The sequence below is a fragment of the Schistocerca americana genome, chromosome 2 (genome assembly GCF_021461395.2).
Source record: "Schistocerca americana isolate TAMUIC-IGC-003095 chromosome 2, iqSchAmer2.1, whole genome shotgun sequence".
NCBI lineage: Eukaryota > Metazoa > Arthropoda > Insecta > Orthoptera > Acrididae > Schistocerca > Schistocerca americana.
Genome location: NC_060120.1, coordinates 450,508,151 through 450,525,420, shown reverse-complemented (window position 1 = coordinate 450,525,420; position 17,270 = coordinate 450,508,151). Strand labels below are relative to the sequence as shown.

The following is a 17,270-nucleotide window of genomic DNA, read 5'->3' as shown; positions in this document are numbered from 1 at the left end:
TGCCCCCTTCCCCCCCTTGCACCTCTGCCCCCTTCCCCCCCTTGCACCTCTGCCCCCTTCCCCCCCTTGCACCTCTGCCCCCTTCCCCCCCTTGCACCTCTGCCCCCCTCCCCCCTTGCACCTCTGCCCCCCTCCCCCCTTGCACCTCTGCCCCCCTCCCCCCCTTGCACCTCTGCCCCCCTCCCCCCTTGCACCTCTGCCCCCCTCCCCCCTTGCACCTCCGCCCCCTTCCCCCCTTGCACCTCCGCCCCCTTCCCCCCTTGCACCTCCGCCCCCTTCCCCCCTTGCACCTCTGCCCCCTTCCCCCCTTGCACCTCTGCCCCCTTCCCCCCCTTGCACCTCTGCCCCCTTCCCCCCCTTGCTCCTCTCGCCCCTTCCCCCCCTTGCACCTCACCCCCCTTCCCCCCCACCTCTTCGTCTTGCTCTTCCTCTTCCTCCACGGCTCTTCCTCTTCCTCCACGGCTCTTCCTCTTCCTCCACGGCTCTTCCTCTTCCTCCACGGCTCTTCCTCTTCCTCTTCCTCCACGGCTCTTCCTCTTCCTCTTCCTCCACGGCTCTTCCTCTTCCTCTTCCTCCACGGCTCTTCTGCCAGAAGGAGCCACTGGCTCCAAAGGCTTGCAGTCCTTAATACCTTGTGTATCTATCCAGTTACATTATACAAGCTACTGGAAAGATATGCAAGTAACTCCCAAATATAAGAGGGTAAAAGAATAGCCCACAAAATTATTGATGAATATCCTTAACATCAGTTTATTTGTTTACTACAGAATCCTGGAGTTTATTTTAAGTTTGTATATAATAAACTTCTTAGATAGAGACATAAAAGTGTGTAACCACAATGATTTAAAGAGCATCACTTGTCATTTTCTTGCAGAATATACTACAAACCATAGATGAAGGGCAGCAGGCAGGTTCCAAATGCATTTGACCCAGTGGCTTATTACAAACTGTTGGCAAAAATCCGCACATAGAGAGCAGATTTTCAGATAAATGAATGGCTGGAAAACTTTTAAGTAGTATTTACAAAGCAGAAGCCAGTGTTATTCTCACCAGTAACTGTTTATCAGAGAGGCGGACATCATCAGGAGTACACCAGGGAAGTGTGATAGGACTGCTTCTGTTATATATATGCATAAATGATCTGATGGACAGGGTAAGCAGCAATCTTTGACAGTTAACTGCTTATGTTATAGTGTATGGGAAAGTGTCGTCGTTGGGTGACTACCGGAGGATACAGGATGACTTGTATAAAATTTCAGTTTTATATGATGAATGCCAACTTGTTTTAAATGTGGTAAAATTTAAGTAAATGCCAAAGCAATGTGAAATGGAACTAGCACATAAGATCAGTTTTAGAGAAGGTGAATGGTCAACTTTGGTTTATTGAGATGGTTCTAGGAAAGTGTAGCTCATCTGCAAAGGAACCCACATAAAGAACACTTTTGGAACAAATTCTTGAGTACTACTTAAGTGTTAGGGATCCCCAACCCATTCAGATCAAAGGAAGATGTTGAAGCAGTTCAGATAAAGCTGGTAGTTTTGTTGCAGGTAGGTTCAAGCAACACATTATTACTAAAATCCCAGACAAAGTAAGAGAAATTAGGACTTCTGTGAAAGTATGTAGACATTCGTGTCTTCCTCACTCCACTTGTGAGTGGAACAGGAAAGAGAAAGGCTAGAAGTGATACAAGATGCCCTCCACCATGCCATGTATAGTGGTTTGCATAGTATGCATGTTGATGTAGATGTAGGATTATGCATAATAAAATTCTCTGTGGTCATCTTGAGGCAAACATTTCGTGACACACAAATGTGGTATCCACTTCACTCCCAAGGTGATGAATTCCGAGATTATACACATGTAATTGTCAGCAGTGCTAGGCCAACTTTGCTGAAATCTTGGTGCAGGTTAATGTCTTCTCCATTTCAAAACTGGGAGGAACTGTTTCTAGACTAGCTTCGCACATTCCACTTCTTACACTCTTCTTGCTGTCTTTGCTTTTCATGGGTGTGGATTATGAGTATTTTTTTGTTGTTTCCCTTTGTCCTTCATTGTCAGTATGGTTATCAGTTTAAAATTTATAAAATATTCAGCATTTGTCCTTTTGGGATTATGAAACAACAGAGTAAAATCTTCAATAAAACATCGTCTGTTGACGTATTCCTTAATGGTTGCAGTTCTCTTTCCTTGCAAAAAGCTAAATGCAGGTTGTACACAATTCTTTATTTAATCTGAAAGTAAGGTACTTTTAGCTTTCGGCCAGTAAGGACTTCATCAAAATTAGATGACAGACACATATATATATATATGTGTGTGTGTGTGTGTGTGTGTGTGTGTGTGTGTGTGTGTGTGTGTTTTTGCGCGCGCGCGCACACACACACACACACACACACACACACACACACACACACACACACACACGATGCAGTCTCAGAAAACTGAGGCCACACTAAGAACAGCAGCACCACTGCATGATGGGAGTGGCGACTGGGTGGGGGTAAGGAGGAGTCTGGGGCAGAGAAGGGGGGGATAGTAGGGTAGGGGTGCGGACGGTGATGTGCAGTTGGGGAGTGGGCAGGGATGAGGTGAAAAGAGGGTAGGGCAGCTATGTGCAGTCAGGAGATTGATGGAGGACACTGGAGAGGTGGGATAACGGAAAAGGAGAGGAGTAAAAAGACTGGGTGCGGTGGAGAATGAGGGCTGTGTAGTGGTGGAATGGGAACAGAGAAGAGGCTGGATGGGAGAGAACAGTGACTAGCAAAGATTGAGGCCAGGAGGGTTACGGGAATGTAACGTAAGAAATAAAATGTAACTGTACTGTTATTTATGCAGTTATGACTTTTAAACAAATGACATAATTGTTTTCATGAAAGAAACAATTTCTGTGAAATACCTGAGAAACTAGATGAGAATTACTTACCATTGGCTATTGAGTAAGACTGGTGTAAACTCAATTATGGATATTTCTGTATCACTAGGCTTTCTGCTGGATTGTGCATTGTACAGTTGGTATTTCAGTAGCAAGCAATATGCAGAAATTGCCCCTGTGTTCCATTACTTATAAAATCAAGTTAAAAATTGGAGTGTACAAATGTGTAATGCACTATTGTGCGTTTACTTACTTTCATTGTCTCCAGAATCATTGTCAACATGTAACTCTAAATCATAGTCTGCCATTATATTACAGACCAAGGAAGTATCATTTCCTTAGAAGTATACAAATTTATCAAGAGGCATCAGGAGAAGACAAATTCCAGGATGTGGTTCATTTTTTCCCTGGTGGATATTTGTCTTCACTGCAAGAAGCAAAGTGTAACTCAATAATGGCGACAGTGGATATGGACCACATTTGTATGTGTGTGTCTTGTTGTGGTCTTGCTAATTATTTGTGCCTGTTTTGTATCCTGCACTGGTACACTTGCAGATGTAGCGTGCCATTACCACCTTCCTTTCCTTCTGTCAGTCTGGTGAGCATCTCGTATGGAACAGGTAACTTCAGGCCCAATAAACACTACACACAGCAATAACAGAGCAGAGAGGACCTGGCATTTGTAAAGCATGTGTTCCACTAAGGTATCGCATGAGCCCACAACCGATGTGCAGGGCAGGCAGTCATTCAGAGAAGCTCTCTGCCTGAGCAGAACAGTTTTCCCCTGCCTATGTCATGTTGGTTGACCGTATTCTCTAGTGTGCCAGATATTTCACCAGGCTGAACTCTACCACTATTATACACACACACACACACACACACACACACACACACACACACACACACACAGAGAGAGAGAGAGAGAGAGAGAGAGAGAGAGAGAGAGAGAGAGAGAGAGAGAGAGAGAGAGTCACTGTTTACATGAAATACATTGAAACAAGTAAATAATACTTTACGTCAATTTTTCATATTTTTCCTACGAAAGACGTGCCATGTTGTCCAGGATGTCAGTGCAGTAGAGAAAAACTGTTTCAGATTCTGTCTCAAGCATACCTTGAACATATTACTAATCTTTCTTTAATAGATAAGAGTTCCAACATGTTACTGGGTTTTCCTCTCATGTCTTCCTCTGTCATCATATAAATCTCTTCAGATTTATGTCTGTTTACTCAGAAGATTTCCCTGCATATTTGATCAGAAACTTTGTGTGGGCAACACATTTTCACCATATGTTGTTCAATTTTGCATGTACTTGCTATTTTAGAGAGGCCATTCAGTGCTTTTATATGTATCATAAAAACATTTCTGAGTTCATAATCAGATTCAGAATCTTATTTTTCCTGTGTCAGTAGGTTTATGGTGGACATTGCAGGACATCATGAGCTGTATGGGTGCTATGTCATTACTTTGCTTTTATGTGCTTGCCTGCAGTAACTGTGCTGTACATTTGATCTTTGTCTCTGGCATGCAGTGTGTACCAGGCTTTAGAGAGTACACTGTTTATACTATGGGCTTGTTATGCCATTTCTGATTAAATTGTCCACTTCCAAAAGGAAGGTGCATTACTCTGATAATTTACTAGAAATTTCCTTATACAATTCACTTTTCTAGTGTTCTGACAAATATCATTCATTGAGTGGGTGTCCATAACCTTTTGAAGCCTTAGGAAACTGGAGCATACATTACAAACTACAGGCTATTGCACCTTAAACACACCGTGATCACTGCATGATGCTCTGGCACTTTGCTTGGGCAACATAGTGTATCAGTTTTAACTGTCTATGAATGAGTCAGAGTTAAATCAGTTTCAGCTTTAAGTACTTCAGACTGGCCATTGATATGCACTCCAACCAAGTGAGCTGGGGTAGCGACAGGACACTGGGCTCACCTTCAGGAGGAGTAGTGTTCGAATCTCCATCCAGCCACCCAGATTGGAATTTTATATGTTGTCCCTAAATTGATAAAGGAGAGTGCCTAGCTGTTTATTCTCAAAAGTGTATGGCCATTTTCCTTTTCCGTTCCGAGCTTGTGCTCTGTCTCTATGATTTTGTTGTCAGTGAGAATTTTTAAACCTGATCTTGTTTTCCTTGCTTCTCGGTCTCCAGTCTCATAGCTGCATGTGCATGTGCCCATAAAAGAACAAGAGAGTTTATGATAGTATTATGAAAGGATAGTTGCTATTCACCACATAGCGGAGATGCAGAGTGCAGATAGTCACAACAAAAAGTATGTCAGCAAGTAAGCTTTCTGTTAAAAACGCTTCATTCATGTTACACAACATACACACACTCACACAAATGCAACTGAAACACACATGACCACAGTCGCTGAGGCCGGACTATGAGCAGCAGCACATGTTGAGAGAAGCAACCGGATGGTTGTGGTAAGGAGGAGGTTGAAGCACGGTGAGGAAGGGATAGCATGGGGAGGAGAAGGTTAGCAGGGAAGGGGTGGGGGATGGTAAAGTGCTGCTTGTGGGAACATACAGGGACGAGGTGGGGAGACGGTAGGGCAATTAGGTGCAGTCCAGAGGTTAGACAGAGGGTGATAAAGGTGGGGAGGGGGAGCTGGGGGGGAGGGGGCAGAGGGAAAGAAGATGAGTAACAAGACTGTGGGTGCATTGGTGCAATAGAGGACTGTGTAGTGGGAACAGGGAAGGGCCTAAATGGGTAAAGGACAGCGACTAACAAAGGTTGAGACCAGGAGGGTTACATTAACGTAAGATATGTTGCAGGGAGAGTTCCCAACTGTACAGTTCAGGGAAACTGTTCGTGGGAAGGATCCAGATGGTACCACGGGATGTGAAGCAGTCATTGAAATGAAGAACGTCATGTTGGGCAGTGTGCTCAGCAACTGGCTGATCCAGCTGTTTCTCGGCCATAATTTATTTCAAACCGTAATTCCCCTCCCAACATTGTACCGAGGTCCCACCATCCAGCTACAGAGGAGCATTCCTCTTGTGACTCAGTAACACCCAAGAATGGAGTAACGGAATCACATTCTCAGGCGGGGTTTCGACTACCTCTTGTCATGCCACAAAATGAGAAATATTCTACCCATTACCCTTCACACCCCTCGCACCATGGCATTCCACTGCCCACTCAACCTACACAATATCCTCGTCCGTCCCTACACAACCCCTGCTCCCTTCCCCTTGCCTTATGGCTTATATCCCTGTAATAGACCTGGATGCAAGATCTACCCCATGCATTCTCCCACAGCCACCTACCACAAGAAGTCCAGTCACAAGCACCACCTATCCCATCAAAGGCCTACCTGTGAAACAAGTTATGTGATCTACAAGCTAAGCTGCAATCACTGTGCTGCATTCTACATGGGTGTGAAACCAACAAGCTGTCTGTGTCTGTATAAATGGCCACAGACAAACTGTGGCCAAGAAACAGCTGCATCCACTTGCTGAACGTGCACCTCGACATTCTTCATTTCTATCACTGCTTCACATCCTGTGTCATCAGGATCCTTCTCACCAATATAATATTCTCTGCATTGTATGAGTGGGAACTCTCCCTGCAATATATCCTACATTCCCGTAACCCTCCTGGCCTCAACCTTTGTCCCGCATCCCACCTTCACTCCCTGCCCTCCATCTAACTGCCCCAACAAGCAGCAATTTACCACCCGCCACCCATATGGCAGCCAGAGACTGTGTGTGTGTGTGTGTGTGTGTGTGTGTGTGTGTGTGTGTGTCTCCAGGCTTTTTGTTGTGCCTATCTGCGACAGAGTGCCCCTGCTATACTGTGAGTAGCAACTATTCTTTTCATAATATTGTCATTATTCCATCCTGGATTTTCCATTGTTTAACATAAGAGTTTAATATCATGTACTAGCTGCTGCTCAGTTATACAGCACAAAATTGTATATAAGCATGTCTCTAGCAAAAGTGTACTGGTAGGTGAAACACAAAATTAATTTAATTTCCCATGATTTCAATAAATGGCTTCAGACAAATGCTGGAAATATTTTAGTTATTGTGGCATTCAATCTGAAGACTGACTTGATGCAGCTCTCCACACTAGTCTCTCTTGTGCAGGTTTCTTGATCTCTGCATATCCCCTACAATTTATGTCCATTTGAAACAATTTGCTGTAGTCAAGCCTTTGTCACCCTTTACAATTTTTACACTCCCCTGCTCACACACCTCCCTCCCTCCCTCCCCCCTCCCCTCCCCTCCCCTCCCCTCCCCTCCCCTCCCCTCCCCTCCCCTCCCCTCCCCTCCCCTCCCCTCCCCTCCCCTCCCCTCCCCTCCCCTCCCCTCCCCTCCCCTCCCCTCCACCCTCACTCCATTACAAAATTAAATACTCATCGATGCTTCAGGATATATTGTATTAATTTATTCCTTCTTGTAGTGAAGTTGTGAGGCAGAGTTGTTTTCTTCCCAGACTGATTCTGTACCTCTCCAGTAGTTACTCAATATACTTGTCTAATCTTCAGCATCCTTCTGCAATAGCTGGCCGGGGTGGCCGAGCGGTTCTAGGCGCTACAGTCTGAAATTGCGCGCCCGCTACGGTCACAGGTTCAAATCCTGCCTCAGGCATGGATGTGTGTGATGTCCTTAGGTTAGTTAGGTTCAAGTAGTTCTAAGTTATAGGGGACTGATGACTTCAGCAGTTAAGTCCCATAGTGCTCAGAGCCATTTGAACCTTCTGCAATAACACATTTCAAAATCTTCTGTTCTTCCCTTGTCTGCACTGTTTATTTCACTTCCATAAATCAAAACATTCCAAATAATACATTTATATTGATGGTTAACAAATTCTCTTTTTCAGAAATGATTATCATAACCATTCAGCATTTTAAATCCTGTTGACTTCAAATCACTAGAAGTTATTTTGCTGCCTAAATAGCAAAACTCATCTTGCTGTCTAATTTCCTAATCTGCTTCCCTCTCCATCACCTGATTTAATTAGAGTACATTCCAGTATACTTGTTTTACTTCTGTTGATGTTCATCTCGTAAAGTCTTTTCAAGTTACTATCTACTCTATTCAACTGACATTCAAATTTATGTGATGTCTCTTACAGAACTGCAATCATTGGTAAACCTTATAGTTTTTATTTATTTTCCATGAACTTTAGTACATTTTCTAAATTTCTCTTTACCTTTCTCGGAAGCTTTCTTTGTGTACAGATTGAACAACATTGGGTAAAGACTACAACTACTGCCTCCCATCCAATTCTAACAACTCATATAACTGCAGTTTGGTTTCTGTACAAGTTGTAGGTATATATTCATTCTGTGTATTTTATCCCTGGGAAGTAAATTTGAAAAGAACATGGCCAGTTTCCTGCCTTACCCTTTTTTCATTGGATCTCCAACTTGATCTCTAATGATTTTATTGCCAACAAAATATTAAACTCTTACTTCCCTCCCATCTTTAATCCATTGTAAAAAGTATTATCATCTGTCATAGGTAAAGTAATAAATATACCAAAATGTTGACTAAGCTCCAAACACAGAAGAAACTGTTTTGAAGTAGCTGCTACACGATTGACACAAGAAATTGTCAGTAGGATGAGAGTGAGCGAAAAACTCTTCACACTGACGGTGGTTAAAATTTGATGTATGAAACCTTTGTGCCTTTCAGAAGTGTTAATTCTTCTCAGTTTCTTACAATTCCAGAAGTTGCTTCAGTTATAAGTATAAGCTGTAGAAGTGCACAAAATTAAGAATTTTTGTACAAGATGGATTCCTTGTTTCATGACTGTAGGATACCCTACCAACACTGATCAGTCCTGTGTCAAGGGGAGACAAAGGCAAAAGGGCAAGGGCCTATTAGTCATTGGTTTGAATGTGTGGCAAAAATAGTACCTCTTAGAGAAATGGCAACAAGGGAAGGGAGAAAACACCATATGCACATGTTTAGCAGCCATTGAGGGGCGCAACCAGTTGCAAATTGTGACTTACGTTGGGACAATCAGTGCGTGTTGTCTGGCCTACGAGGACATAGCTGGATCATTCCAGGAAGGTTAAGAATGCCAGCCTTGCTCATGGAGTTTCAGTGAAGTTGACAGTCTGTAGCACTGTCCCAGGACAGACCATGGCTTTCTGATTCTTTGTTGAGTGGAAGGTTTAAGCCAGAATTGCAAAGGTTCTGTGACAAGCCACACTGTCATTTTTTAGACTTTCCCCATTGGCTGGAGAGCTGTGCAGTCCTCCTAAATGGATCATTTGTGCACTACACATCAGAGACTGCTACCCAGGTAAATGACTTTGTGTGAGGTGCTGCACACAAGGGGTTTTTAGATTACTATTAATTTAGGGAACATAGAAGTATTGGTGTAAGATCCAAAGAAATACCCCTCCTCCATCCACAGGTGAGAGGATTAACATCCTAGTGGTTAACTGCTGAAGCATTCACAACAAAGTGACAGAGTTTGAAGCAATCCTAAAATCCAGTGAACTCGCGTAAATACTAGGTGCCAAAAGCTGGTTAAAACCCAAAATTTAGAGCGGTGATATTTTTGAGGAAAATATAAGTATATATTGAAAGGATAGACTAATGGGAAATGGAGGTAGTGTATTTGTAGGAGCAGACAAGAGACTCAAATCCACCGAGATAGAAATTGAAGCAGTATGTGAGATTGTTTGGGCATGGTTCAGTATCAAGAGTGAGCACAAAATTATAATTGGATCCTTTTACCAGACATCTTACTCACCTGATGCAACCAAAAACTTTAGAGGAAACCTCAGTTCCTTAATCATACTGTAATGCTCGGGCTCCAGGGCCTGACACTCAGTTGGGACTGTTACACCTCACTAGCGGACGTGACTAGACATCCTGCAGAACATTGCTAAATGCCATAACTAGAACAGATAGTTTGGAATTCCACTCATGATGAGAATATATTGGACCTAATAGCAATAAATAGACCTGAATTTTTTGAGGATGTCTTCATTGAAACTGGTGTAAGTGACTATGAGGCAGTTGTAACAACAATGATTTCCAGAGTACAAAGGGAAAATAAAATGAGTAGAAAGATTTATATGTTCAGGTAAGCCAGATAAAGGGGCATATCTCATTGAGGAACTTAAAACTTTTAACTGAAGATGGAGCATGTAGACTAACTATGGCTCAGGTTTAAAAGAAAAGTTAATCATGTACTGAGTAGATATGTACCTAGTATAACAGTTCATGATGGAAGTGATACTCTGTGGTATATAGTCACCAAAGAGAAACTTCTAAAGAAACAGAAACTACTGTATAATAGATGTAAAACAAAGCACAGGACTAGATAGGGGGATTTTTAATGAAATTCATTTGGCTGTCAAAGGGCAGTGTATGAAGCCCTCGGTGACTACCATAGGAGAAATTAGTGAAACACCTTTCACAAAACCCAAAGAAATTATGGTTTTGTATGAACACTGCTAGTGGTACCAAAGTTGGTGTCCAGACACTCGACACTCATGAGCGATACAGGAAGTGAAATTGAGGGTAGCAAAGCAAAAGTGGAAATGCATGATGTTCCTGTATCAAGAAAAATCCAAGATTGATGCCTCAATTAGATTCTTGTACCACTGTGAAGATGAGTAAAATTAGGATTAGTGCCAGTGTCATTGAGAAGAAGTTGAAGTTATGGAAACTGAATAAGGCTCCATGGCCTGATGGAGCACCTTTAGATTCAATTTTGAATTCAGCTGAGTCAGCCCATGTTATATAATTCCCCTCTCAATGAGAGAGAGAGAGAGAGAGAGAGAGAGAGAGAGAGAGAGAGAGAGAGTGCAACTGTTTCCAGTGGTTTGAGGAAAGCTATGGTTACACCCATTTACAGGAAGGGCAGGAGAGGTGATCCATAATACCACCATCCAGTGTCCTTGGGATCCATCTATTGTAGAATATTAGATTATATCCTGTCATCAAATGCATGAGGTACTCCCCTCCAAACTGTATAGATTCCGAAAATATGTATCATGTGCAATCGAAATTTCACTTTCCTCACATGGCATACTGAAAGCCATAGATCGAGGCAGGCAAATAGGTGTAGTGTTTCTTGTCTTCTGAAAGACATTTGAATTCTGTCAGACATATGCTTATTATTGAAAGTATGATAATATGGGTTATCAAGTGAGACACATGACTGGATTCATTATTTCTGGGTGTGGATATAGCATGTTATCTGGGATGGAGAGTCATTGACAGATGTATGGAAGTAACGTCACATGTGCCCCCTTGAAGACTGATGGATCCTTGCTATTCATGTTGTATGTTAGTGACATTGCAGGCAACATTAGTAGTAAGCTCAGACTTCTTGCAGATGATGCAGCCATCTACAGTGAAGTACTGTATGAAAAGTTCTGCACAAATATTCAGTCAAATCTCAGTAAGATTTCAAATTAGTACAAAGATTGGCAACTCAATTTAAATGTTCAGAAATGTTAAATGGTGCATTGTACATAATGAAAGAACATTGTATCCTATGAAGTAAAGTATCAGTGAGTCACAGCTGGAATCAATCAACTGGCGCAAATAACTTTTTAGTAGTTTGTAGGTACATGAAACGGAGCAATCGCGTAGGCTCAGTCATAGGTAAAACAGGTGTCAGGCTGTGGTTTATTGGTAGAATACTACAGAAATGCAGTCGGTCTGCAACGCAGACCTGTGCCAAACAGGACTAACAGTGGATATTGAATGCATTCAAAGGAGGTCAGCATGGATGTTCTCAGGTTTGTTTGACCCATGGGAAGGTGTCACGAAGATGATGAAAGAACTCAAATGGCAGAGTCTTGAAGATAAATGCAAACTATCCCATGATAGCATACTTATGAAGTTTCTAGAACCAACTTTAACTGCTAAATCTAGGTGTATACTTTAAACTCTCCATGCATCGTTTCCATAGGGATCACGCAAGTAAGATTAGACTGACTACAACATGCACAGAGGCAGCATCATTCTTCCTGCTCACCGTATGTGAATGGTATGAGAAGCAGCTTTAATAACAGGTACAGTTGGATGTATCATTTGTATTGCACCTCACAGTGGTTAGATGGGTAGAGATGTAGGTATACATGTAGATCAGTCTCATTACCATCAACAACAACTGCCTTAGATCTCTTCTGTTTGCTGGGTTTGGTCTTTGCTTTTCCTGCATATGTAAGGTGAAATATAAGTTCATATTTTCTAATCTGTTTATTGTAAATAATAATAATAATAATAATAATAATATTTATTATTATTATTGTTATTATTCAATTCAGTTATAAACAGGAAGATGATCTTTGTCCAACTTAAAAGCTCCTTTCCTTTCTTCTTGCTAACTGCTACTTCAACTATTTTTCTACTACAGTTTGTTGATTTCATTGGTAATTGAAGGTCTCTTATATGCAGGCCGATCAAGAGGTACAGCCTTTGTGGAGCTCATACAGGAAACCTACCCCCTGTCCAGAATCAGATCCAGAATCAGACAACCAGTCCTATGCAAGTGAAGCATCAAGTGATGAATCTGTAAGTAAATCAATGTATACCAAAGAAAAGCTGCTCATCAATTACTATTTCAGTATTTCTGAATTAATTGACATTGTTGGATATACATTTTGGTATTCATTTTGTTTTAAATTGGGAATAATTATCAATTTTGCAGAAACAAATATATTGTGATCTTCTCCATCAATATAAAGCTAATTTATTATGTATGCATTGTACATTTTTGTGGTTAACTAAAATCAAACAATAAAAAATCCAGGATGGAATAATGACAACGTTATGGGAAGGATAGATTGCTGTTCACCATATAGATGCTGACTCGCAGACAGGCATAACAGACTGCCAAACAAGTAAGATTTTGGCCAAAAACCCTTCCTCTGAATTAGGAAACACACACACACACACACACACACACACACACACACACACTTACTTAAGCAAATGCAACTCACATGCACATGACCACTGTCTCTGGCTCCAGAAGCCAGACTGTGAGCTACAGCACATGATGGGTAGTGGGGATCAGTGGGAGGCTGTGGTAGGGAAGGGGGTGGGCAGCAGGGTAGGGTTGGAAGGCAGTAAAATGCTGCTTAAAGGAGAATACAGGGACGGCATGGGGAGAAGGGGAGAGGGTAGGGCAGCAAGGTGCACTCAGGAGGCTAGACAGAGGTGAGGATGGATGTGGAAAAGGAGAGAAGTAAAAAGAGTGTGCGTGTAATTGAATAGAAAGCTACATAGTGCTGGTGGGGGAGGAGGTAAGAGGATAGGTAGGTGAAGAACAGTGACTAAAGAAGGTTGAGGCCAGAAGGGTTTCTAGAACATAAGATATATTTCAGGGAGAGTTCCCGCCTGTGCAGTTCAGATACGCTACTGTTGGTAGTCAGGATTCAGATGGCACGGGCTGTGAAGCAGTCATTGAAATGAGGAATACTGTGTTGGGCAGCATGCTCAGCAAGTGGGTGGTCCTGCTGTTTCTTGGCCACAGTTTGTTGATGGCCATCCATGGGGACAGACAGCTTGTTGGTTGCCACGTCCATGTAGAATGCAGCACAGTGGTTGCAGCTTAGCTTTTAGATCATATGACTGGTTTCACAGGTGGACCTGCCTTTGATGGGATAAGTGATGCTTGTGGATTGGAGGGTGTGTGGAACGGGTCGTGCATCTAGGTCTGTTACAGGAATATGAGCCATGAGGCAAGGGGTTAGGAGCAGGTGTTGTGTAGGGATGGACGAGCATATTGTGTAGGTTCAGTGGGTGGCAGAAAACAACTGTGGGAGAGATGGGAAGGATACTGGGTATGACATTCCTCATTTCAGGGCAAATGATGAGAAGTAGTCAAAACGCTGGCAGAGAATGTTATTTAGTAGCTCCAGTCTTCGGTGGTACTGAGTCATGAGTGGAATGCTCCTTTGTGGCCGGATGGTAGGACTTTGGGGAGTGGTGGGTGAATGGAGAGATAAGGCATGGGAAATGTTTCTCTACAAGGTTGGGAGGGTAGTCACAGTCTGTGAAGACCTCAGTGAGACCCTTGGTATATTTTGACAAGGACTGCTTGTCACTACAGATACAATGGCCATGGTTGGTTAGGTTGTATGGAGGGGAGTTCTTGGTATGGAATGGGTGGTAGCTGTCAAAGTGGACATATTGCTGGTGGTTGGTAGGTGTGATATAGACAGAGGTGTTGATGCAGCCATGTTTGAGGTGGTGGAGGTCAACAATGAGGAAGGTAGCTTGTTGGGTAGAATAGAACCATGATTCGAGGGGGGAGGGGGGGGGGGTTGTTAGGTTCCGGATGAATGTGAATAGTGTGTTGTCACCCTCAAACCGGATCATGAAGATATCACCAGTGAATCTGAACCAGGTGTGGCGTTTGAGGTTCTGAGTGGTTAGGTAGGATTCTTCTAGGTGGCACATGAATACGTTGACATAGAGTGGTGTCATGTGGGTGGGTATAGAATTTGTCAGGCATTGGGAAAGGTAGTGTTCAATAGTGGCAATGCCATGGGCATTAGGATCCATTCCATACCAACAAGTCCCTTCCACATAGCCTAGTCATCCGTGACCATCACATTTGTAATGATGAGTAGCCCTCCTTGAAATGTATGAAGGTTCTCTCTGTGGCCTTCACTGACCATGTACACCCAACCTTGTATGGAAACACATGTCCCATGCCTTATATCTCCAGTCACCCACCATCCCAAAGTCCTACCATCTGGCCACAAAGGAGCATTCCCCTCATGACTCAGTACCACCTAAGACTGGAGCAGCTAAATCACATTCTCTGCCACAGTTTCGAGTACCTCTTGTTGTGTGCCCTAAAATGAGGAATGTCATACCCACTATCCTTCCCATCCCTCCCACAGTTGTATTCTGCCACCCACTGAACCTACACAATATGTTCGTCCATCCCTACACAACCCTTGCTCCTAACCACTTGCCTCATGGCTCATATCGCTGTAATAGACCTAGATGCCAAATCTGTTCCATACATCCTCCAACCACACACCTACTACAATCCGGTCATAAGCATCACCTATCCCATCAAAAGCAGGTCGTCCTGCGAAACAAGTCATGTGATTTACAAATTAAGCTGCAACCACTGTGCTGTGTTCTATGTGGGCATGACAACCACCAAACTATCTGTCCGCTTGAAGGGCCACTGACAAACTGTGGCCAAGAAACAGCGGGACCGTGCAATTGTTGAACCCGCCACCCAAACAACATTCTTTATTTCAGTAACTGCTTCACAGCCTGTGCCATCTGTATCCTGTGTACCAGCATCAGCTTTCGTGAACTGCACAGTTGGGAACACACTCTGCAATATATCCTGTTCCTGTAACCTTCCTGGTCTCAACCTTCATTAGTTACTGTCCTTCACCCATGTATTTTCTTCCCTGTTCCCATGCCAGCAATACATCGCCTTCTATTCCAATGCACCCACAGTATTTTTACTACTTTCCTTTTCCACTGCCCCGCCACCTCCTTCCACCTCCAATCTCGTCCCTGTATGCTTCCACAAGTAGCACTTCAGCACTTTACTGTTCCCCACCCCTACCCTGCTATCCCTCTCTCTCCCCGCCCCAGCTTCCTCCTAACCTCCACAACCCAGATTGAGTCTCCTAACATGTGATGTACCTTACAGTATGGCAGTATGGCCTTGGCAGCCAGAGACAGTGGTCATACGTTTGTGAGTTGCATTTGCGTCCAATGTGTGTGTGTGTGTGTGTTGGGGGGGGGGGTGAGTTTATGACATGTTAGTCTGAAACGTGGAGCTAACGCAAGATGAGTTGATGACAAAAATGTTGCTGAAAATTATAGTGTATAAAAAAATCTAGAGAAAATGTGTATCCAGCAGTGGATGGAAAATAGTGGCTGCAGCAGCAGCTGCTTCTCGTGCTGCTGTTGCTGCTGATGATGATGGTAAAGGTGACTTACTCATCCAGGATAAAATATAATATAATATGAATGTAAATTAATACCTTCCTCCCCCCTCCCCTCTCCCCCCACCTTCCTCCCCCCTCCCTTCCCCCCTCCCCCTCCCCTCCCCCTTCCCCCTCCCCCTTCCCCCCTCCCCCTTCCCCCTTCCCCCTCCCCCTCCCCCTCTCCCTTCCCCTCTCCCCCCTCCCCCTCTCCCTTCCCCCTCCCCCCTCCCCCTCTCCCTTCCCCACTCCCCCTCTCCCCTCCCCCTCTCCCCTCCCCCTCACCCTTCCCCCCCTCTCCCTTCCCCCCTCCCCCTCTCCCTTCCTCACCCTCTCCCTTCCCCCCTCCCCCCTCCCCCTCTCCCCCCTCCCACCCTACCTCCCCCCTCCCCCACCCACCCTACCTCCCCCCTCCCCCTCCCACCCTACCTCCCCCCTCCCCCTCCCACCCTACCTCCCCCCTCCGCCCCCCACCTCCCCTCTCCCCCCTACCTCCCTCCTCCCCCTCCCACCCTACCTACCCCCCTCCCCCTCCCACTCTACCTCTCCCTCCCCCTCCCACCCTACCTCTCCCTCCCCCTCCCACCCTATCTCTCCCTCCCCCTCCCACCCTACCTCTTCCTCCCCCTCCCACCCTACCTCTCCCTCCCCCTCCCACCCTACCTCTCCCTCCCCCTCCCACCCTACCTCTCCCTCCCCCTCCCACCCTACCTCTCCCTCCCCCTCCCACCCTACCTCCCCCCTCCCCCCACCCCCTCCCCCTCCCTCTCTCCCTCCCCCTCCCTCCCTCCCCCTGTCCCTCCCCCTCCCTCCCACCCCCTGCCACTCCCTCTATCCCTCCCCCTGCCCCTCCCCCTCCCTCTATCCCTCCCCCTGCCCCCTCCCCCTCCCTCTCTCCCTCTCCCCTGCCCCCCTCCCTCTCTCCCTCCCCCCTGCCCCCTCCCCCTCCCTCCCTTCCCCCTGCCCCCTCCCCCTCCCTCCCTTCCCCCTGCCCCCTCCCCCTCCCTCCCTTCCCCCTGCCCCCTCCCCCTCCCTCCCTTCCCCCTGCCCCCTCCCCCTCCCTCCCTTCCCCCTGCCCCCTCCCCCTCCCTCCCTTCCCCCTGCCCCCTCCCCCTCCCTCCCTCCCCCCTCCCCCTCCCTCGCTTCCCCCTGCCCCCTCCCCCTCCCTCCCTTCCCCCTCCCCCCTCCTCCTCCCTCGTTTCCCCCTGCCCCCTCGCCCCTCCCCCTCCCTCCCTTCCCCTCCCCCTCGCCCCTCCCACTCCCTCCCTTCCCCCTCCCCCTCCCCCTCCCTCCCTTCCCCCTCCCCCTCCCTCCCTTCCCCCTGCCCCCTTCCCCCTCCCCCTCCCCCTCCCTCCCTTCCCCCTCCCCCTCCCTCCCTTCCCCCTGCCCCCTTCCCCCTCCCCCCTCCCCCTCCCTCCCTTCCCCCTCCCCCTCCCTCCCTTCCCCCTGCCCCCTCCCCCTCCCTTCGCCCCTCCCTCCCCC

General features: G+C 45.8%; 1 protein-coding gene across 6 annotated transcripts in view; it reads left to right on the top strand.

Annotated features, from left to right (window-relative positions):
- LOC124595634 overlaps positions 1-17,270 on the top strand; it is a 316,080-nt gene that overhangs the window by 84,098 nt on the left and 214,712 nt on the right. For 4 of the 6 annotated variants that reach the window (XR_006978228.1, XM_047134460.1, XM_047134462.1 and 1 more), the window contains exon 3: positions 12,274-12,390. The exons of the other annotated variants lie outside the window; for them this stretch is intronic. Coding sequence is in view for 3 of the 4 variants with exons in the window: in XM_047134460.1 (XP_046990416.1) it covers positions 12,274-12,390 (117 nt within the window). In the remaining variant the exon portion in view is untranslated. The remainder of the gene's footprint in view (positions 1-12,273; positions 12,391-17,270) is intronic. 6 annotated transcript variants of the gene reach the window in all.